General features: G+C 38.4%; 1 protein-coding gene across 1 annotated transcript; it reads right to left on the bottom strand.

Moving 5' to 3' along the window:
• Nucleotides 1-8,634: 8,634 nt before the first annotated feature.
• LOC113427564 (vomeronasal type-2 receptor 26-like) lies at nt 8,635-21,253 on the bottom strand. Its single transcript, XM_026690077.1, has 6 exons — nt 21,033-21,253; nt 18,829-19,006; nt 16,274-17,134; nt 15,611-15,838; nt 10,763-10,889; nt 8,635-9,530 (listed from the first exon to the last, which is right to left on the bottom strand). The coding sequence occupies exons 1-6, from the start codon at nt 21,251-21,253 to the stop codon at nt 8,635-8,637; spliced, it is 2,511 nt and encodes an 836-aa protein (XP_026545862.1).
• Nucleotides 21,254-23,678: the final 2,425 nt, after the last annotated feature.

Below are 23,678 nucleotides of genomic sequence, written 5' to 3'. Positions count from 1 at the left end.
CCCAAAACCCAAAAAATACAAAATCAGTTAATGACAACTAAACACAAACTGAATTTACTGGAACAAGAAAAATTGGAGATAAGTCTGAAAATGACCAAGCAAATCTACTTTGAGCATGTAAACAAGCCAGGGAGATGGTTAGCCCACAAACTCAAAAAAAACGAAGGAAAAAAAACTGATATACCAATTAATGGACGAGAGGGGCAATTTGCAAGATGAGATAGCGAAGAAAAAAGAGATCACCCATAAATACTTCGGGAAATTATATAAAAAGGAAGAAGTTAGTGAGGATAAAATAAGGAAATACCTAGAGGAAGTGAACGATAAAGCAATTCGAGAGGAAGAGATAGAACTATTAAATAAAAATATTACATGGTCCGAATTGAAGTCAGCAATAGAGAAGCAAAGCAACAACAAATCACCAGGACCAGATGGGATAACTGTAGAACTTTATAAAACAATCATAGAACAAATTGGACCACTGATGTTGAAAGTATTTAATGAGGTATTCTTAGCAGCTAGGATGCCGGACTCGTGGAGGGGAGCCTTAATTTCGCTGATCCTGAAGGAGGATCTAGACCATAGATTCATTAATAATTACAGAACGATTTCACTCCTGAATGCAGATTGCAAACTATTCTCTTCTATTATAGCTAATAGATTAAAACAGGTTTTAAACACACATATCCTTCAAGATCAAAATGGATTTCTCCCATTTCGACCAATCATATAATTTTCAAACTACTTGATTGAGATACATGCAAGATGCACAAGTATGAAAATGGATACAATATTTCTGCAGCAAACAGAATTCATTCATTCAATAAACAAATCTATCTTTTATTATTGTCACAGACCAGAATTAAAAAAAGAAAACATTGAAATAAAATAAAACCAAACAGAATGAGTATAAATCAATATTACATTCAGTGGTGAGGGTAATTGATGGATAGCCAAAGTTTGCCGAATTTTACAAACAGTACAACAAAATTTAGCTTCATTCAAAAAAACTGTATCATATCATACAGATAATATTAACAGCTGTACATAAAAGAAAATTTCAGATTTTTCTGGATATTTGGAGAAGTGGAATTGAAATGTTTTTCAAATGTATTTTAGGACTTTTCATTATTTGCCAAGTATTCATATGACAGTTGCTGGGAATAGATATTCAAGATCTGATTATTTTAAACAGACACAGAGGAGTGCTACTTTCCTTTTATGCAGTAATTAAAATATTGTGTATTGATTTACAAGTTACTTGTAAACAGTATTAAATAAGATGCGTCTTTAATGATCCACAGGAAATAAAATAGGCAAAAAATAGGGAAATCTTAGATTTTCAAAGTTAGAATTATTTAAATGAAAACCATTGTGTTAACTTTTGGTCTCCCACATGGAAAGCTTTAATGCATGAAAAAATAATTGCATTAATTGATAAGAAATAAAATATGCCACTGGTAATAACCATAGTAATAACATTTGGCTAACTATACAACAAACCATATTAATAATAATGCAGTAATACTATGGCAGTAGGGAGCTAGCCAAGTTTTGAGTTGGGTACTCTATTATCTAATAAAGTTATTATCATAGTTTGGAAAGATTTTAATTCTTTTTGTTAAATATAGATATATACACATATGCACGCCACATTTAAGAGAACATGTCTGTACATGAAATCATTAATCAATTCTTCAGATGGATGCCTTGTAAAATTCATTGTTTCAAACATTATGTAGGATTGAGGCATAATGTCAGCAATGATGAGATCTCCTGAATGATAGTATTTATGTTTAATAAGATGAAGCTTCCCCAAAGAACATTTTGTGTTCATAGCAGAAATATAGCAAACAATATCTGGCAATAGTGCTGTCATCATAGTTATGAACAGTAACATCTTTAAAAAGAAAATATGCACTAGGTACTGATTCCTTTTGTACAAACTAAGCAAAATAACTATTTGATTAGAACAGCCCTTTCATATTTTGGTTGCCTTGCTGGATCAGAAAGTAGAATGTTCAGTGTGAAGAATCAGATTGTCAATTTCATCCCTCTTGTTCTATCGCCAGGACAAAGCAGACTCGAAGACCGGAGTTGAAATCAGCTCTTTATTAGCAACCAGTAACTTCAACTAAAGTCGAGCTGCGGCAGCCCTTTTTATAGCGGCTGCTTGTGGCTTGCAACCAATGGCATGTATTTAAACTTCCCACTGCTTAGGTGGCCAATCAGAAACTGTCGTTCTTAACTAATCGTTAAGCTATGTTGACTAACCAGTAGGAATGTAGTATTAGAAGTCTATACATGAATACACTACACCCCTCCCCTCTTGGTTCGCTCCAACGTTACGTGAAGTAGTTGTGCAAGTAGGCGGGGCTTTTGTGAGTTCTAGTTGACCTGCGCAGTTCAGTCTCTGTGTTGGTCTCCACTGGTTCGTACAGGCCTGCTGTCCTTCCCGCTCTTCTCCAAGGAACCTCCTGGAAGGGTGCCTCAGCTATGCCACTCCCGCCGTGCCTTGTTGGGTTGATTGGATGGTCTCCGTTGTTCCCTTGCATTGTGTGCGGGCAGGTAGAGTCGGCTTTGCTGCTTCTTTCCTGGTGCTCCTTCAGCTCTCTTTTCCCGGAATCATCTAGTCGTGGGTAGTTTTTATTTTTTTTTCTGGGTTTTCGGCTTCTGGTTGGTGGGTTGTAACTGGAGGGTTTTCATTTCCTTTATTATTTAAGGGTTCCCCCCCCCCCTCTGGTTTTTTTATTACTTTCTGGTGGTGCTTGGGGACTTGTTTGTTCCATGTTTCGGGAAATGTCTGTGTTGCGTTCGACGTGTCATGACCGTAGTTGATCGATATGTCTTTTCCACGATCTGCCGTCAGCTGTTTCTAGTTGGTATGAACAAGGACCTGTGATTTGTGTGATTGTTGCCGGTAGCCACAACGGTTCTCCGGTAAGATTTTTTGCATATACTAGATCGCCTGGCAAGAAAGAGCGGTACTTACTGGAAGAGTCTGGTGGCTTTTCGGGGTTGTAAGTAGGGTGTAGTCTGTCCAAGTAGGAGCACAACTTTCTTCCCATTAACAGCTCAGCTGGGCTCTTGTTTGTTGCCGTGCATGGTGTTATATGTTGGATGGTGAGCATGGTATTGATTTTTTCTTGCATGTCATTTCCCTCAAGCTTTTCTAATGCTTCTTTCGTGTAACGAACCATGCGTTCCACCCTTCCATTCGCCGCCAGATGAGCTGGCGCTGTCAAAGCATGTCTTATTCCTTGTTCTGCTAGGAATTGTTCAAAAGCCAAAGCTGTAAACTGTGGCCCATTGTCCGATACTACTACATCTGGTAGACCATGGGTGGTGAAGAGTTTCTTAAGTTGTTTGGTGATGGCTTCTGTTGTTGTTGAATTCATGATGATGACTTCTAACCAGTTGGAGTAGACATCAACAATGATTAGATAAGTATATCCTTTTGTGGGGCCGACGAAATCCATATGGATTCTTGACTAGGGGCCTCTGGGTGTCTCCCAGTCAAGAACTGGTGCTGAAGGGGGAGTGGGTCTGGATGACTGGCACTTGTTACATGTTTTGACCCAGGTTTCAATGTCTTTATCTATTCCTGGCCACCAAACGTAGCTCCTGGCCAGGGACTTCATCTTTACCATGCCCAGGTGTCCTTCATGTAACATGTTTAGTATGTCTTCTTGTAATTTTTTTGGAACAACCACCCAATCTCCCCACAATATGCAACCTTTTTCAATTGACAATTCAGTTTGCCAGTTTTTAAAAGGTTTAAAAGTCTCGTTTTTTTCATTTTCCGGCCAACCCCATCAGGGCATCTTTAGCTGTTTCTCTTGCGATGTCCGATGCGGTGATGGGCCAACTTGGAATCATTTCAATTTGCAGGGTATGCGTGGTGGGAGCTGGATCATCATCGTGACCTGGTAGTGGTGAACGGCTTAATGTGTCTGCGTGGGGTATGGCTTTTCCTGGTCGATAAATGAGCTTGTAATTGTAGGCTGCGAGAAATTCTGACCATCTTGTCATTCTTGAAGACAGGATGTTGGGGGTGGCCCTGTCTCCATCCAGAATTCCCAACAGCGGTTTGTGGTCAATGATTAAGGAAAATGTCCTACCTTATAGGTATTCGTGGAAACGTTTCACCCCTGAGATGGCTGCCAAGGCTTCCCTGTCCAGTTGGCTGTAGTTCCTTTCAGTCTTGGACAGCGTCTTGGAATAAAAGGCGATTGGTGCTTCTCTGCCATCTGGTAGTGTGTGGCTAAGTATTGCGCCTACGCTGAAAGGTGAAGCGTCGCAGGTGACAGTCAGGGGTAGTGTGTCACTGTATTGGATCAATACAGATTTTGATGTGATTAAGTCTTTGATTTTTTAGAATGCTGCTTCTTTTTGGTGGCCCCATTTCCAAATGGCTTTTTTATCGAGGAGTCTATGCAGTGGTTCCGCTACTGTTGCCGTCTGCGGCAGGAAGACATGATAAAAATTAATGAGTCCCAAAAATGCCTGTAAATCCGTTTTGTTTTTGGGTCTGGGAGCTTCTTTTATTGCTCGTATTTTTGTGTGGGGGGGATGTATTCCTGCTTCATCAATCAGGTATCCTAGGAACTCGACCTGATTTGTGGCAAGTTGGCATTTTTCTTTTTTAACCTTAAGTCCTGCTTCTCTAAATTTTGACAAGACTGCCCTTAATTGGTCTTTTAGTTGTTTTTTATTTTCGGCTGATATTAGTACATCATCGAAGTGGGGAACCACCCCTTTTAAACCTTGGAGGAGGTGTTCCATCAGGCTCTGGAAAATGCCAGGGGCCACGCTGACACTGAATTGTAATCTATTGCATTTAAAGGCTCCTCTATGTGTTACGATAGTTTGCGCCTCTGCCGTCTCAGAATCAACTGGTAATTGTTGATATGCCTGTGTGAGATCGAGCTTCGCAAAGATTCTTCCTCTCCCCAATGAGTGCAGCAGGTGTTGGACTACTGGAATGGGATATGCGCTCTGTTGCAATGCATGGTTCAGGGTGGCCTTATAGTCACCACAGATGCGCACTGACCTGTCTGGTTTTATAGGGGTCACAATCGGGGTTTCCCATCTGGCATGGTCGGTTGGCTCTAACACCCCCTGAGCGATGAGCTTGTTCAGTTGCTCGTCAATTTTTGGTCTTAGCGCAAATGGTACCCTTCTAGCTCTAAGCCTGATGGGGGCTACGTTCGGGTTTAAGCTAAATGATATAGGGGTCCCACGGTACTTGCCTAAAGTCCCGTCGAATACGTCATGGAACTCCTCTATCAGGTCTTTCTCCCAGTCCGTCATGGTGATGCTGTTGATTCCTGTCACTTCGATTCCAAGCGGTTCGAACCATTCTAAACTGAGCAGGCTGGGCCGATCTCTGTCAACGATGGTTAATGGAAGAATCTCGGTGTGTTTTTTAAACTTTACTTTGAAATGTCCCAGTCCTACTACTGGTATCTTGTTACCCCGGTAATCTTTGATGATCAGGCTTTGCTCTTCGAGTTCTTTACGTTTTATGTCTGGTATCAAATTTTTTATTGTGTTCCATGATACCATTGATAAATACGAACCGGAGTCTACTTCCATTTCACATGGCTCAACTTCTATCAGGACGTTGATTCGAACCTTCTTAGTGTTTGTTGTTCTGGCCATCCCAATAGTGATTGTCTGATGTGTCTCTTCCTTCTCGTTTAACCATTGATTCCTATGTTCCTGGCTCCAGCGACTTCCGGTTGGCTTTTCCTTGTTTCTGGGGTACTGCCACGTCTTTTTGGACTATAGCTCTTTTTGTTTCGGCAGACCCTTGCAATGTGCCCCCATTTTTACAATGCCGGCATATGGCATCCAAGAATCGACACTCAGACCGGTTCCTTTCTGAATTGAGTCTATTAACCTCCTCGTCTTCATCTTTGGAGTCGGTTGATGATTCGATATCTTCATGGTGAGAGGTTGTGGTAGCATGCTTTTGGGCTCCCTCTGTTTTCTTTTCTTTATTCAGGCTCAGGCTGTTTGTTGTATTCATCTGCTTCATTTTTGCTGCAGACTTCTTTGCTGCTTCAGCGGCAGTTGCTTCAGCAATGGCTTCATTTACAGTAATGTTGGGTCGGTTTAGTAGTTTGCTCTGTAGGGTAGCGTCTCTCAGTCCAAGGATTATGCGATCCCTCATGGCTTCATCCATGTTGAGGAACTCGCATGCCCCCCCCCAATGTCCCTTAATGCTGCTACAAAGTCTCCAATACTCTCGCCTTCTAGTTGGTCACGCTTGTAGAATTCATGTCTTCTAATGAGGTTGGACACGACTGGTGTGTAATGTTTTCTCAGCATCCGATTCAGGTCTGGCCAGGCCATCTGTTTAACATCATTGGGTCTTGCTAATGCCTTGGCCATTTTAAAAATAGTCGGGCCACAATGCGTCAGGAATACGGCTCTCTTCCTCTGGTCAGTGATTCCTTGCAGTTCTTTGCTTTCTAAAAACATCAGGAACCTGTCAATGTATGATTCCCAGTCTTCTTCGGCTGGGTTGAATGGTGCGAGTGGCAAATTGTTGCCGGCCATCTCGTTGGTCTTTCGGCTGTCGTCGCCACGTGCTTACGGTCTTTGTTCCTCCGATCCCACCCTTGTCGCCAGTGTTCTATCGCCAGGACAAAGCAGACTCGAAGACTGGAGTTGAAATCAGCTCTTTATTAGCAACCAGTAACTTCAACTAAAGTCGAGCCGCGGCAGCCCTTTTTATAGCAGCTGCTGGCAGCTCACAACCAATGGCATGTATTTAAACTTCCCGCCGCTTAGGCGGCCAATCAGAAATTGTCGTTCTTAACCAATCGTTAAGCTATGTTGACTAACCAATAGGAATGTAGTATTAGAAGTCTATACATGAATACACTACACCTCTATTGCCAGCCACAATTGGACTAATGGAGTTTCCTTTAATCTTAGTTAATTGTTTTGTTGTTTTATATAGAGCTACTCAGGGATTTGAGAAAATCTTCAAGTAATTCACACTCTTGGTAACTACAGGGAAAATAAATAATGCAATTATTGTATGATCAGAAAAAGAAGTAGAAAATATATACGGTTCACTCATGTCCATTATGAGATGTGTGTTGCAACTTTATTAATACTTTTTGGTGACTGACATCAGCTATCACGTCATCCAACCTATATATTTATTTGGTATTAATGTTGTATGCTCCTGCAAAACAATGAGGAAAAGAAACAGAAGTTTCTCCACAAGATAATTAAGGTTATGATTCAAACCAAACCAGAGCGTGCATTAATGAAATACCTTAACCCAATCCAATATGATATATTTGAAATATTGATAGCTTTCATGACATCTGCTGTGGGGTCTAGGACAACTCAGCATGGCCAACTTGCCTTGGCCAACTAACCATGGCCAACTTGCTGTGAGACAATTCTTCATGGTCAGCTCACAGTGAGACAACTAACTGTAGGACAAGAGTTACACTAATATTGGATGAATGGCTACAGAAACTGATAGAGTTGGCAGAAATGGCTATATTGACCCTTTTGATTAAAGGAAAAATATAAATATTTGTTCTGATCCAAACCTTGTTCCAAGGAAACAAACACCAAACAGAGGTAAAAGCAAAACCTTTTAATGCTTCTCTGCCAATTCTGTTCATTCACAGTTAAAAGGCTATGAAAACTAATTGTCTCTGATAAGAACGAGCCTTGCCAAGGTTGTGCAAGGATGCCAAAAACACTACATTAAGTTGCCAAGAAATATTCAAAATAAAAAGTCTCCAAACACAAACCAGGATAGTGCGAACATTCACAAGGCTTGAAGTGCAAGAATTTCTTTGCTTCCTGCAAAAAATCCCAGTCTCTCAGGATGGCTTTTATCTCTTAAGGGAGGGGCCATTACCTTGAAGCCTTACTCCCGAATTGCCCATGCTGCTGCAGTTGCTCTTTCCTTCGAGCAGTCCTGCACGCACGCGCATTGGGCACAGGGGCCTCGACATCACTGCTGCTAGCCTCCACAATCTCTGAAGGCAGCATTCCACTCTCTGATAGTACTGGCCCCATCCCTGCATCACATGCAGGGCCTCATCCAAATCCTTGCTCTTTGAAGCCTCAGCCATCCACACCTGCTGCTGGCGAACCACAACAGTGTTTTGTTGCCACATGGAGACAGCTTCTGAACTTTGTGCTCAAGGTAGAAAAATAATGAAACTTTGATTTTGTGTTTTACCAATTACACTGATATGCTTTTATAGAAATGGCTAGTTTACATTATTATGGAAAAGCAAAATGTTGTGGTTTGATATTATGCTTTATTTTAGTACAACAGAGGGAGTCAGAAGTCAACACTTTTTTTCTTCTTTTTCCCAGCCTCTCCTCACTTCTCTTTCCCTTCTCCCTCCCGCTGTCTTTTGTGTTTTGTATTTCATTCTGTAACCTAATAAAATGCTTAAACACTTCAAGAAGTATTCTTATTTCATGCACCAAGTGTATGGAATTTCTGTACAGATTTTTTAATGATATTCTGATTCCAGAGTCAAGAGACACTATCGTCTAATGAGTTTTGTGTTTTGTGCTGCAGTAGGGGAAGGTTGTGATCAACTGAATCAATGAGTAAACTGAACTGCATATTCATTATCATTTTTTTACTAATTGCCTCTTTGTATTCAAATCAGGTCTCAAAACAATGATATAGCATTTTGGGGAAAAGATGCAGCCCAGTAATCCAGCTGCAGAAGCCAAAATAGAGAAGATCTCTACAGCCACCATATATTTGCCCTTTGTACTCAGATAGGTTGGAACAAAAGATATCCAGACGCTACAAAAGACCAACATGCTGAAGGTGATAAATTTAGCTTCATTAAAGCTGTCAGGCAACTTCCTAGCTAAGAAAGCTACTGTGAAGCTGACAGAAGTCAAGAACCCCAGAAAACTAATAACAATATAAAACATTGTGGTTGAACCTTCATTACATTTGAGGACAATTTCTTCAACCATGGAGTGCATGTCAGAATCTGGGAATGGGGGAGAACTTGCCAACCATATTACACAGATAATGAATTGTGTTAGGGAGCAAGATAAGACAATAGTGTTGGCCAGTCTTTTTCCCACCCATTTCCTCATTTTGGAGCCTGGCTTGGTGGCCATGAAAGCAAGGACCACTATGATTGTTTTGCCCAATATGCAAGATAAAGCTATAGAGAAGATGATGCCAAAAGCAGTTTGTCGCATGAGACATTTCACTTGGTCAGGTTGGCCAATGAAGAGCAAGCTGCAAAGGAAAGAGAGCAAGAGAACAATGAGAAGAATGTAGGTGAGGTTCCGGTTGTTGGCTTTGACAATAGGAGTGTCCCGCTGTTTAATGAAGATCCCCAGCACCAAAGCTGTGATAAAAGAAAAGATAAGACTAATGGTGGCTAAGGTGATTCCCAGTGGCTCATTGTAAGACAAGAAAGTTGCTCTTTTTAGAATGCAGAGATTTTGAGCCTTGTTTGCATATTGGTCTTCTGAACATTGGAAGCAATCAACTGCATCTGGAAAATAAAGGCATCATGATCAGTTTTTAGAAATAGATAGTCAAAGTGAGAGTTAATGGAATTCATTTGTTCCTCATTTAAGTAATGCCTTTTTATATTTAGTGCCATTCTGTAAGTAGCCAAATCTCTCTCTCTCTCTCTCTCTTATCATGCAGAACTCCCCACAATTGAATAGCAAAAAAATTGTTTTGATTTCAGTGGAGGAGGAAAATATATATTATATGCTATAGTATTACATAATGGAATTAGCTCTTAAAATCAACAACTACATTCCAATTCTATCCTAAATAGTCCTCTTTTTCTCACATACACATACCAGAGGGAGACAGGGAGGGGGGAGAGGGAGAAGGAGAGAGAGAGAGAATACTTCAACCTGGAAAGGAAAAACGTTCTGCATTAATCAGAAAATATAATGGAACAATAGAATAATCCAAATTATTTATGGATGAAATATCCATTCATTTTAATATTTATTAAAATATTATATATAATTTAATATTTTATAATTATTATAAATGTATTATACTTATTATTAAATTTAATACATTTAATGTTTATACAGCAATGTCATTGCAGGATCCAATTGGTCACTGGGACTAGAGGTTTAGTTTTTCAAGATTTGGGATCCATCCATGCTGGAATACATCCTCAGGAAACCACTCTGTCTCCTGCCCTGAACAATGATTCCTCAGCATATAGACCAGCAAAGACATCCAAGATGAGAATGGCAGTCACACAATATTTTAGCCAACTTAAACAAAACAACTGTATAACAGAAAACAAATGATGGAAAATGAGAGGAAGGAACAGTGGCCCAGCAAGATTTTATGGACTCCTTAAGATACACAAAATAAGGGCCCTCCTCAGACCTATTACAGCTCCAAAGGATACTCCTACCTGCAACCTGGTTAAATGACTGGTACAACATTTAAGCTTTATGACTCCACTCTTGAATAGCATGGTAATATCCTCCAAATAATTTTTAATCTGGAGAGAAAGAAGTTCCCTAAGGGGGCTCTAGCATGAATCTGAGAGCTTGGAAGACTAAGTGACTGACTCAGATTGGATCTTGCAACATTACCCTGGGACTCATATATTTGTTTTCATTCATGAGCAATATCATTGGTTCAGCCACCACCATTAGAAGTCAGTTGTAGAAAGTTTTAAAAAAATAGAATTTTGATTCACAGTTAAGGAGATTGAATGGTCTTGCATAAGACAACTCTTACCCATCTGGTTTGAAATTTTCCCTTTTGCACATCGAAAGCAATCATAGCAGCAAAATGGCTTCCCTTCTATTTTCATCTTCCTGGACCCAGAACGGCAATTGATGTTGCATACAGAAAGAGGAGGAACCTATTAAGAAAGCAGGATTTATTGAAAGCCATAACAGTTTTATTTCCATAAAAAATCTATTTCAGAGTGGATTTTATTTTAAAATAATGAACATAGATTGGAGATAGATGTCCTGAAATCTTCTGATGTTTTAGAGCAATTGTAGAGAATACGACAACTATAAAAACCAAGGTAGGAAAAGAAAAATTGGACATGAAGTTAGCATCATTTTGCTAGGTGAAAGTCAAGATCCAGAAGAATTTGTTTGCCATTTATAATTTATATGGAAATAGAGATGAATGATTCCAGGTTTCAAGTCTTTTTTCAATTTCTGAAAAAGTAAAGGTCAGGTGTTCTCTCTGGATCAGATACATGGTAGAAAATGTCTTCAAGAAAAGATATTTATTTTTTTTATTTTTATTTTTTATTTATTTATTTGATTTGCCAATTGTTTACAAGATAATAAGTATAAGTGTATACATAGTTGTGAATACATGAAATGGGTACATATAAGAAAAATAAAAGAAGAATAGGACAATAGGACAGGGACGGTAGGCACGTTGGTGCGCTTATGCACGCCCCCTACAGACCTCTTAGGAAAGGGGTGAGGTCAATAGTAGACAGTCTAAGGTTAAAGTTTTTGGGGTTTGGGGAAGAAACTACAGAGTCGGGTAGAGTATTCCAGACATTGACCACTCTATTGCTGAAGTCGTATTTCCTACAATCAAGTTTGGTGCGGTTAACTTTGAGTTTGTATCTATTGTGTGCTCTTGTGTTGTTATGGTTGAAGCTGAAGTATTCATTGACAGGTAGGACATTGCAATGTATGATTTTATATACCATGCTTAAATCAGACCGAAGACGGCGTAATTCAAGGTTTTCTAGTTCTACAATTTCAAGTCTGGTGGCATAAGGTATTCTACAACGAGTAGAGGAGTGGAGAACTCTTCTTGTGAAATATTTCTGGACTTTCTCAATTGTGCTATGCCATCTTGCTTCTTACTACATTTTTCATAAAATGTTTCAGCAGATACAGATAATCAGAGTTGGAAGGGACCTTGTAGGTCATCTAGTCCAACCCCCTGCCCAAGCAGGAGACCCTACACCATTTCTGACAAATGGCAGTCCAATCTCTTATTGAAGGTCTCAACTGATGGTCCTCCCACAACTTCCGAGGGCAAGCTGTTCCATTGGTTGATTGTTCTCACTGTCAGAAAGTTTCTCCTTATTTCCAGGTTAAATCTCTCCTTGTTCAGTTTCCATCCATTATTCCTTGTCTGGCAGGGAGCTTTAGAAAATAGCTTGACCCCTTCCTCCCTGTGGCAGCCCCTCAAATATTGGAAGACCGCCATCATGTCTCCCCTGGTCCTTCTCTTTATTAGACAAGACAAGCCTAGTTCCTGCAACCGTTCGTTGTATGTTTTAGCTTCCAGTCCCCTAATCATCCTGGCTGCTCTTCTCTGTACTTTTTCTAGAGTCTCAACATCTTTTTTATAATGTGGTGAACAAAACTGGATGCAGTACTCTAGGTGTGGTCTTACTAAGGCTCTATAGAGTGGTATTAGTACTTCCCTTGATCTTGACTGTATCCCTCTGTTAATACAACTTAGGATTGCATTAGCTTTTTGGCGGCTGCAGCACACTGCTGGCTCAAATTTAGCTGGTTGTCCACAAATACTCCAAGATCCCTCTCACAGTTACTGCTATTGAGCCTGGTTTCACCCAGTCTATATGTGTACTTTTGGTTTTTCTTGCCTAAGTGTAGGACTTTACTTTTCTCTATATTGAATTTCATTTTGTTAGATATGGCCCAATGTTCTAGTCTGTCAAGATTCATCTGGATCTTGACCTATCTTCTTGGGTGTTAGCTATTCCTGCCAGCTTAGTATCATCTGCAAATTTGGTAAGTTCCCCTTCTATTCCCTCATCTAAGTCGTTAATGAAGACATTGAATAGTACTGGGCCTAAGATGGAACCTTGTGGCACCCCACTGCTTACTTCCCTCCACGTAGACTTAGACCCATTAAGGACTACTCGTTGAGTATGGTTTGCCAGCCAGTTGCGAATCCATCTAGTGGTGGTGCTATCTATTCCACTTTTTTCTAGCTTACTAAGAAGTAGGTTGTGGTCTACTTTATCGAATGCCTTGCTGAAATCTAAATATATTATGTCCACAGTATTTTGCTGGTCTACTAATTGAGTCACTTTGTTGAAGAATGAAATAAGGTTGGTTTGGCATAATCTGTTTTTAACAAACCCGTGCTGACTGCTAGTTATTACTTTACTTGTTTCTAGATGTTGGCAGATCTGTTTTTTTAATTATCTTTTCCAGTATCTTCCTGGGTATTGATGTTAGGCTGATTGGTTTAGAGTTTCCTGGATCTGTTTTTTTTTCTTCCTTTTTTGAAGATGGGAACCATATCAGCTCTTTTCCAGTCCTCTGGGAGTTCCCTGGTGCTCCAGGATTTTTGAAAGATATGGTGCAGCGGTTCTCAGATGACCTCTGCCAGCTCCTTTAAAACTCTCGGATGTAATCCATCAGGCCCGGGTGATTTGTTTTCATCAAGATCAGACAAGTGTTCTCTTACTATTTTTTTGCTTATTTTAACTTTTATTTCTGGTCTGTCTTTTACAGTTATGTTTTTGTGGGTTGAGCTATAGTTTCTTTTGCGTGAAGACAGAGGCAAAGAATGAGTTAAGCAGTTCTGCTTTCTCTCTGTTGCCTGTTACTTCCTTGCCATCTTCTCTCTTTAATGGACCAACTGTTTCTTTGATTTTTTTTCTTGTTATTTATATGTTGGAAGAAGGTTTTTTAATTATTTTTGACTTTTGTTGCAAGTCTTTGTTCGTTCTCAGTCTTTGCTATCCTGACTTTGTCTTTGCAGATTCTGGCTATCTGCTGATAATACTGCCTTAGTTGTATGTCCTTCTTTCCATTTTTTGTACTTGTGCAGTCATGCTGGTTTCTTCTTGGATTTCTTGTTTTTCTTTCTCAGTGGTATTGTGCTAGTCTGGGCTTCTATGATCATACTTTTTAGAGTTTCCCAGGATTCTTGAGTTGTTTTCCCCTTTAGGATTTTCATCCATGGAATCTTTCCCAAGTTCTCTCTGAGTTTATTGAAATCAGCTCTTTTAAAATCCAAGACTTTGGTGTCATTATGTTCTGTTGCTTGTGTTTGTGTTATGTTGAATTCTAGTATGACATGGTCACTCTCACCCAAGGTTCCTGCAGTTTCAACTCCCTCTATCACTTCTTCTCTGTTTGTAAGAATTAAGCCCAGTATGGCTGTCCCTCTAATTTCACCCTCTACCTTTTGGAAAACAAAGTTGTCAGCTAGGTTGGTTAGGAACTTATTTGATTTCTCACTTGGTGCAGAATTAGTTTTCCAATTGATATCAGGATAATTGAAGTCTCCCATTACTATTGTTGTGTGTTTCCTGCATATGTTTGTTAGTTGGCTGGCAAAAAGGACATCTATTTTTAATGCTTCATTGGATGGCCTATAATATACGCCTATAGCCATGTCATTCTTTTTTTTCTTTTATATTGACCCATATGCATTCTAGGAGGTTTTCATCTTTGGTTTCATGCATTTCTATAGCAATATAGTGGTCCTTTACATACACTGCAACTCCACCTCCACTTTTATGGGGTGTGGTTTTTTTTTTTTTGAATCGTTTGTATCCTTCTACCAGTATATTCCAGTCATGGGTTTCATCCCACCAAGTTTCTGTTATTCCAACTATATCATATTTACCTTCATGTATTCGTAGTTTGAGTTCACCCTGCTTGTTCCCCAGACTTTGTGCATTTGTATATAGGTACTTGAGATCTTTATGTCTGACACTGTGTTTCCTGTCTACATAACCTGTGTTATGCCTGCCTGTCCCTGCTTTCTTGCCACCTGTTTGATTAGTGCACATGGTATGGCACACACTATTAAATGCTTGGTTTTGGTTGGCATCAAGGTTGATAATCTTACCTGCACAAACATCTATTTTGCATGCACTGGTATCCTTATTAGTTTTAGGTTGCTGGGGACAGAGATGTTCTGAATCCATTAATTCTCTGTCCCCGCTGTTCAGTTTAAATGTTTATCCAGGAAATCTGTGAATTTCATGCCAAGTAACCGAAAGCAACAGTGAACAACTTTTGTAAAAAATTATTCCCACTTTAAAATTAAAAGTAACTTCAAAAAAAAAAAAATTAAAAGTAACTTCAAATTGCATATATTCTGGAAATCCAGCTTGAATAAAATCAAAGAACTATTGGAAATAAACCATGGGCTTTCCAAACATACAATCTCATTATTATGGAAATCTCCAAGAATATACAATAGGCATTAAAATTTCTGCACTATGGTCAATCTTTGTGTATTATACCATATGTAGTTTTAAATACTTTAATGCACTTTCAAATATATTTTTTTAACTAAGCAATCTTGAAAACGTAATCAGGAAAAGCCTTTAGGTGTTGCATTAAGTTTTGCTAATATCATAAAGATTTGATGAGAGATATAAATAAATAATTTAATTCTTGGTATATAGACATTTAAGTCTTTGTAGTCTTTGAAAGTCTACCTACAGTATTTCAGTCTTAAATGTTACATCTGAAATATTTGAAAACACCTATACAATTTTCATTCTGACATTTGAACACAGGATCTATTCAAATATATAATTCTGAAAGCAAGAAGGGAAGTTAAGGAATGTGCACAATTTGAAATCTGAGCAAGAAATACCTGGTTAAACATAGCAGGCCAAGTGATGTCCTGTGCAGAAAGGGTGATTAACTTGTCTGGAGAAGCTGTTGGGTGAATCTTTCCAACTTTGACTTTAATAAAGGTCTCATTGGGGAAGGTGACCCAATTGATAATGTCAAATTCAGTCTCTAAGTCACCATTTTCATTAAAGGAGATTTTCTGTTCTGCAGTGTTATTAAATGAGATAGTTCTCAAATAGTGATGGAACTAAATAGAAGCAAAGTTTGACAATTAATAGGGGAGGAAGGAAAGGAAGGAAGGAAGCTTAAATCATTACTATTTGTAAAAGTAAATATTTATAATAATACACTGAAAACTGCCAATTATATCTTCTCTTCCAAGAAATAATGAATGAATGAATGAATGAATGAATGAACAAAAGAAGGAAGGGATAGAGAGAGATAGAGAGAGGGAGGGAGGGAGGAAGGAAGATACAGCTTCTTCTTAATGTTTTTCTCCTTCTTAGAATTGTTGTAGCATTGTTATTTATTCAAAATTACATAGATTTCTCCAAGTCCTGAAAGGTTGAGAAAAGTGGAATGACAGGAGACCTAAAATCATCACTCATTTGTGATATCCACACTAGTACAGCTCAGTGCCTTAGAGAAAAGATCAATGGGAAATGTTCATTCATTTTATTACCTGCCAGGCTTTTTGGATAAAAAAAAATGGTTGCCCAACTTCTACCCTTGTTTTGTATTTTGACTTGGGGGAAAGCATGGCTTGTAAAGCATGTGCCACAGCATAGACTGCATTATAGATGCTGTAACTCTGTCCAGTCATGGTGGTGTCAAACACAGACTTAGGAAGATTTTTGAGCTTCTCTTCTCCAGTGCACAGCATTCCAGTGTCTTCATCTAATTTATCTTTAGGAAAAGAACATTCAAAAACCTTTTCCCAAAACACTTTCATTAAATGGTCTTCCACTTCTGAAGTTGGGTTTCTCATCTGAAGGAATGTGTTGAATCCAGGGATCTCTTTGGAGGAAATGGCAAAAGATATAACACCATGGAAAAAGTCTATACCACACACTCTTTGAAAGGGAAGGGACGTAAACTCCATCTGGCCTGGCATTATCCAAACTTTATCTTTTCTCTTGACTGGCATCTCTTCAAATGCTGGGAAATAGGGCAACATTCTAAAAATCACAGTGACCTGGTTTTCACAATATAGGATAATAACATTGGCTGTGCTATTCATAATAATAATGTACATATTAGTAAAATCTTTAAATGCTGCTGCAATATCATTAGAAAATGTTTCTTTGGCCATCTGTTCTATGAAGTCAAAGCAGATACCTTTCTGGGAAAATAAAGTAACAGCATTTTGTATGAATCGGTCTCCATTTTCATTACGTTGGACAATGAGTCCAACCCATGTCCACCTTAAGTACAACAGCAATTGGAGAATACCCATAATCTGTTGGTCACCATTTGGGAAAAAACGATGCAAAAAAGCAGTTTTTATGTTGTCCTCTATCACAGGAGAAGATCCATATATTAGCTAAATGTAGAAAAAAAGGAACATGGTTTTCCAAACTGAAATATTCATTATCTTTGAAAAATCTGTTATTAATTCATAATCTTCCATTGTTACCAATATCTAATCATGTTTTTTTAAAAAACCTGATGTACAGAATTTTCATTCAAGAGCTGTAATTCTAGGAGAAGTACAAAAACTGGAGACTTCCAAAATGTTTTAATTCAGGAAATATTTTACTAAAAATGGACCACAAATTTTAAGGGCTAAAGCTATTTGCTTCTGATTAAGGAAGGAAACACATCCTAATATTTTGCTAGTTTCTCCTCATAGGAAACAGCAGAAAAATTGAAGCAATGAAATAATGGCAAGATGGGATAAGATAAGCAATGCAAGAACATTGCTTTGTATTCAGTATATACCCAGCCCCCTTTCTTGTTTGTTTGTTTGTTTTTAGTTCTCATGTCATAATCTTTATGCATCTTGAAATGGATATATAACAATATGCATGGAAATAGTGATATATATTGCTATAATGGAAAGGGCACTACACTGAATACGCACAGTGAATGATTTTCTTCCTTTTTATTTTAATTATTTCACATTTTGGTAATATATCTGCCCCTTACTTTCCAGATTATGTAACTGAATCCCAGGAAAGCATACTGTGAATCAAATATTTTCCCTCAATATTTTCAAACAGGAGCAGAAAATATGAAATTTCACAGCAACAGACCTTGTGTGATGTAAAATGTTCAGATGCTTAATTCTTTGGATCATTTCCCCCATTTTCAATATTTGGCATACGCAAAAACAGTATCTTACACATTAAAAAGACTTAAGTCACTAATTTCTGGCAGTAAATGTCCCACAATGCTAACACATTCAATGTACTATGAAAATCCTATAAGGAAAGAAGAAAGAGGAGGAGGAGGAGGAGGAGGAGGAGGAGGAGGAGGAGGAGGAGGAGGAGGAGGAGGAGGAGGAGGAGGAGGAGGAGGAGGAGGAGGAGGAGGAGGAGGAGAAGTGTTGAAATACCGTAATATTCTCATAAAGTTTGCTAAATACCAGCAATCATTAGCAAGAATATCTAAACAATGTAGTAAGTTAGATGGCTATTTGTCTTTCAGTTCTACTCCTTTTTCTTAACTGCCTGTGTGCTTTTCACAATCCAGCAAGATAGCTGTGTGTGGATGTGGTATAAAGGAATTAATAATAACAATGCAGCATTTCACCTCTATGCAGTTTTCTTCTATTTATTTTTTGTTATTTAAGTTACTATGAAGCATTCATGGAGAAAGAGGGAGGGAGGAAAATAGAGGGAAGGATGGGGGAGGGAGGGAGGCAGGCAGGAAGGAAGAAGGAAAGGGGAGGGAGGGAGGGAGGAAGGAAGATGATTAAAATGTGCTGATGAAAATGTATTGGCATTTTAATACTGTCTATTAACTTACGTTAAAAGTTAACATTAATATTTATAATTGGGTCTGGACTATCTAAAAGAGTTGGCATCAATTTTGCCAGCCTAGAAATGTTTCCCCTCTCCCAATTGCCTTTGCATTTCAGCGAATGAAGGTGTCAATTCTGAAATGCTTTCTCAAAATACTCTTCTAGTTTGGGCTCCAATTTATTTTATTACACCATTGTCTAGGTTGCATCTCTTCCTCTTTTCTCAAGGTTACTCTCACAGCCCATTAGATTTATTCAAGAAGAAATCTCACCTGGGGCAACTTGTAGACATTTAAAATGTTGGCTATGAAGGGACAGATGTGAGAGGTAGGTCCCATAATGACAGATACTGTCCAGTCCTTGGTATCACACTTATAATTGGGTATGAATCTGCTCCGTGTTGAGAGGAGCTCCATTGAAGCTAAGTAGGTCCATCTCGCCATGAAGTAACTGTTAGAGAGGTGCATACCCAGAGTCACGTTGGGTAAAATGTGGTTGTTTTCATTGATCTCCTTTACAGCAAAAACCAAGGCCAAGATATGCTGATAGTTCTGTAGGAAAAATCTGCAATGAGAGATATATATCTAAATCATATGTCTTCTCTTAAAGTATGTGACATTAGATATACTTTATTTATAATTCAACTAAACACTACATAGAAAACCTGATTGTATAGTACAATTCAGGAAATAATTTAAATGCTTTAGTGCTCAGAAACTGTTTCCATTGCTACAGATCCACTAAATTGTGTGAATAATTTGTAAATTACATGACAACCAAATGTATAACATTCTAATGGAAGAATGTGAAATCTAATGTAAATGTGAAATATTTGTGTAATAATTGAATGATTCTGCAAAAAATAATCTGATAGGGAAAATGTTCTTGGGAAAAGCATAAAAGTATAATTTTTCAGTGGATGAAGACTGGCTGTTATGATTCTTTCAATGATTATAAACAATTTTCACTAGGAAACAGATGGATTGCTCAAAGGAGCATTACCAATTATTAATCACACACACACACACACACACACACACACACAAACAAAAGATACTGAGACTAGAAAGAATGCAGAGAAGATGCAGGCTAAAACATATATAAGAATTGGTTATCTCTAGTTTAATGAACAGAAAGACTAGGGGTAACATGATAGTAGTGTTCCAATATCTAAGAGGTTGCCATAAAGAAGAGGGAGTCAGCCTAGTCTCCAAAACATTTGAGGGCAGAACAAGAAGCAATGGGTGGAAACTAATCAAGGAGAGAACCAACCTAGAACTAAGGAAAAAATTCCTGACAGTGAGAGCAATAATCAGTGGGATGACTTGCCTTCAGAAGTTGTGGGTGCTCCATCGCTGGAGGTTTTCAAGAAGAGATTGGACAACCAATTGAATGAAATGGTAAATGTTTTCTTGCCTGAACCGAGTGTTGGACTAGAAGACCTCCAAGGTCCCTTCCAAGTCTGTTATTCTGTTAATAACCATATTATTATCTACCTGTAAAACACACTTCTAGTTCTGTATCCTTAGCTTTTCCATCTTTCCCTATGATTTTCCCCCTTTAAGGGGTTTGTGTATGTATGAAGAATCTTTTCTGAAATATGATTGAGGGCCAATGTTATATATAAATCTTTTTCTTTCATCTTAATAGACCTCAGAGGGTTCTGTTACCTAAAAAGAGAAGTAACTGTTTCATTAGGGTAGACTCTACATTTTTGCTCCATGCTTGCTGATGTACCTGTTTAGAAATCAAATCAAAAACTACATAGCACCATTGTTTCCTAAAATTCATAGTAACCATTAAACCCCATTAAAATTGGGTAAAAAAAACCTGATTCAATAGACCAGCATGGATTACTAGTGAGTAAGTAAATGAGAAAAGCTCAATATGGGACTTTAATAAAAACACCCAGGTGAGATTTGTCATAAATGAGTAAGGTAAAGGTAAAGGTTCCCCTTGCACATACATGCTAGTTGTTTCCAGCTCTAGGGGCAGTGCTCATCTTCATTATAAAGCTGAAGAGCCAGCACTGTCTGAAGACATCTCTGTGGTCATGTGGCCAGCATGAATAAATGCCAAAGTTGCATGGAATGCTGTTACCTTCCCACCAAAGTGGTCCCTTTTTTTCTACTTGCATTTTTACATCGAACTGCTAGGTTGGCAAATGTTGGGATAAGTAACCGGAGCTCACTCCATTACACCGCACTAGGGATTCGACCACCAAACGACCACCAATCTTTCTAATCAACAAGCTTAGCGTCTTAGCCACTGAGCCACCAAGTCCCTCATAAGTGAGTACTTCTATGTATTTATTAAAATAGCAATCTGTATTAAAATGAAGGAACTAACTGGCAAAAAGAACAGCAGAAATAATTTGTGCTGCAAGTTATACCAATAATTAATTCAGACCAGACATTGTATTAGAAAAAAATATCTGATTTGAGATACGCTACAGTTAAGAAGAGAAAGTCTTTACATGAGCTCATCAACCAGTTCTTCAGAGGGATGTCTTTTGAAATGCACTGGATCAGATATCATATAGAACTGAGAGAGTATCCCAGCCATTATGAAATCCCCTGACAAAAAATACTTGTGCTTGATAAGCGGAGGTTTCCCCACAACACATGCATTAATCTGAGGAGTAAGGCATGTAACTCCTGGCAGTAATACTGCTATGACTGCAATGAAAAATACCATCTTCTTCAAGAATACCTGTGTCACCACATATGAAACAATTCTGACTGCATCAATGAAACCTGACACACACAAAAAAGAACCTTGCTCACTTATTAGAATAGCTTCCATATATATTCTTTCTCAAACAGTAGATTGTTACATTTCTAGCTCTCTGGGCCCACAATTAATAACAGCTTTCAGTCTTGAGCTGTTCTTTGGGTTTGTTTTTGGACATCCCCAAGGATTTGAGAACAAGCTACATAACTAAGACTCCCTAATAATTATAAGGGAAATCAATGGATGTTCAGTGAATCTTGTTGGAATCTTTGAGGGTTATTTTATTTGTAATTTAATTTTATTGTGACATTTGCTTTTAACCTTCCTAATGGGAATAGGTCTGAGCCCTTTGGGATGGGCACCATGTATGATGCCAAATAAATCAGCAAAAAGAAAAAGAAAGAAATATCATTGGAGACAAGTTACATTTACAATGTGAATCAATTTTACAATAGAAAGTTCTAAAATCTATATTTTTAAGAACTATATTTTTAAACATATATTTTCCACAAAGTAAAATATCACTTGCTTGTTTTTCTCCATTTCAAATGTTTTGTTCCATATCCTCATGTCCTTATAGTGACATGATGTGGGTCATAATTTCCTGGCTTGGTGACTGACATGAGCCTTCTCTGATCAGACTAATCAACTTGCTCACTATTTTATATTTTAAAGTGCAATTTGTATTGTTGTAGATACACACATAACTGCCCATGTCACTATGTTTTGCATCAGCTGAAGGTTCTGGATACTTTTCAAGGGCACATGTAATGCATGTTACAATAACCAAATTGAAAAGTGACTACAGCATCAGTGACCATAAGCTGACTTTCCCATTTAGGAATGGGCACAACAGGAAAAAGGGTGGCAGGACAGGGACGTGCAGAGGTGGAGAAGACTGCTGCGGTTTTCGGTTACCTTCTCTAGCGTCTGGAGCAATCCCCGGGGGATACACGAACCCCGGAGAGGTTCGTGTCAGTATAGGAGAATCTCGAGTTACAGGGTGGGGGTAGGCAACCCCCTGGTAACGAAGAGGAGAGCTCCTGAGCCCAGCGCGGAAGAGCTAGCTGCCAGTTTATGGTGGCTCCAAAGTCCGGTCTGCCACTGAGGTGACTAAGCAAGATAGTGACAGCCTGCAAGATCGGAGCAGTAAAAGGTGTTGAAAGAGCATAATACAATATTGAAGATTGAAGATTGAAGAATGACAGTGGCGTGAGAGATTTCTCTTCCTGGTTGTGAGCAGCACTTTGTGGAAGCAGGAGAGAAAAGTGGCTAGAAAAGCAGCTTGAAAAGCGAAAGTGTGACAATTGCGAGCAGAAAGGCGTGATTGTTAGAGCGAAAGTGTGGATTACAGCTTTTGAAAGGGAAACCCCTGGGGAGAGAGGAAGAACATCGGAAACCAGGAGATTGGAGACTTGAATTTGTGAGTGATTTGGCATTTTGGACTAACTTTTTGACAATATTTGAGAAGAAGGAGGTCACAGAGGAGGAAAAATTGCGGCACTGAAAGTGGCTTATTAACTCTCTGAGCTGAGCTCAATAGGACTATTGGCTTTATTTAATACTGTTGGGAGGACAGATTGTTAAGCGATCAAGAAGAGATGACGATTGGATTTTGGAGGGAATAATAGGTGAAGGAGATTTGTACATTGAACTCAAAACCGGGAAGAAGGAAAAGGAGGAAGGAGGAAGATACCAACAGAAGGCTGGGAAGGATTGACTTCTTATTGCGATTAGTCAGCACATTATACCATTCGCTCCCCGGAGTGCTGGGAAGAAACTCAAAACTTAAACCTTTAGCTTGAAGACTGACTATAAAGTTTATTTTTTATTTTTTCTCTTATCACATTTCTTTATTTGTTGGAATTTCTATTTGGTAATACTTTAATATTACCATTTGGGCACTATTTTTACAATTTGAACCTCTAGCCCCTTGCTTATTGACTGCCTGAAATTAAGGTAAACTTTTCTCTCTTCTCTTTTCCCATTGTTTCAGCCTCTCTCCTTCCTATCTTAACCCCTTAAAAAGTCTGATAAATTTACCTACTCAAAGGGGGGGGGAAAGGTATATTGTCCTTAAAGATTTCAGTGACAATTGATTTGATTGTCTTAAATAGTAACAACAAAGAGTGAAAAATAGTGTTGATTTAGATTACTTAGAATACTTAAGATTAATTCTTAAAGTAGTAACTGGGTTGGATTTGATGTATTATTGGTGATTAATATTGATATTCAGTATATAAATTAATTATAAAGATTATTATATATTATTAGATAACCTTTTATAATATAGGTGTACAGACTGCCTATCTATATATTTGATTGAAGTATTAGAATAGAATTTTTATTTTAGGAGTTAAACACTGAATGGTGATCTGGGACAATATAT

This window comes from Notechis scutatus, chromosome Z (genome assembly GCF_049901735.1).
Source record: "Notechis scutatus isolate UNSWTSFEM ecotype Mainland chromosome Z, rNotScu1.2, whole genome shotgun sequence".
Taxonomy (NCBI): Eukaryota; Metazoa; Chordata; class Lepidosauria; order Squamata; family Elapidae; genus Notechis; species Notechis scutatus.
The sequence above is the reverse complement of the archived record's forward strand: the minus strand, read 5'-3'. Positions and strand labels throughout refer to the sequence as shown.

Coding starts and splice junctions, on each gene's coding strand:
- LOC113427564 (XM_026690077.1), bottom strand. CDS start 21,253: ATGGTATTTTTCATTGCAGTCATAGCAGTATTACTGCCAGGAGTTACA. Junction 10,890..15,610: donor GGCCTGCTATGTTTAACCAG/GTATTTCTTGCT, acceptor CTTTCTTAATAG/GTTCCTCCTCTTTCTGTATG. Junction 9,531..10,762: donor GAAAATTTCAAACCAGATGG/GTAAGAGTTGTC, acceptor TTTATTTTCCAG/ATGCAGTTGATTGCTTCCAA.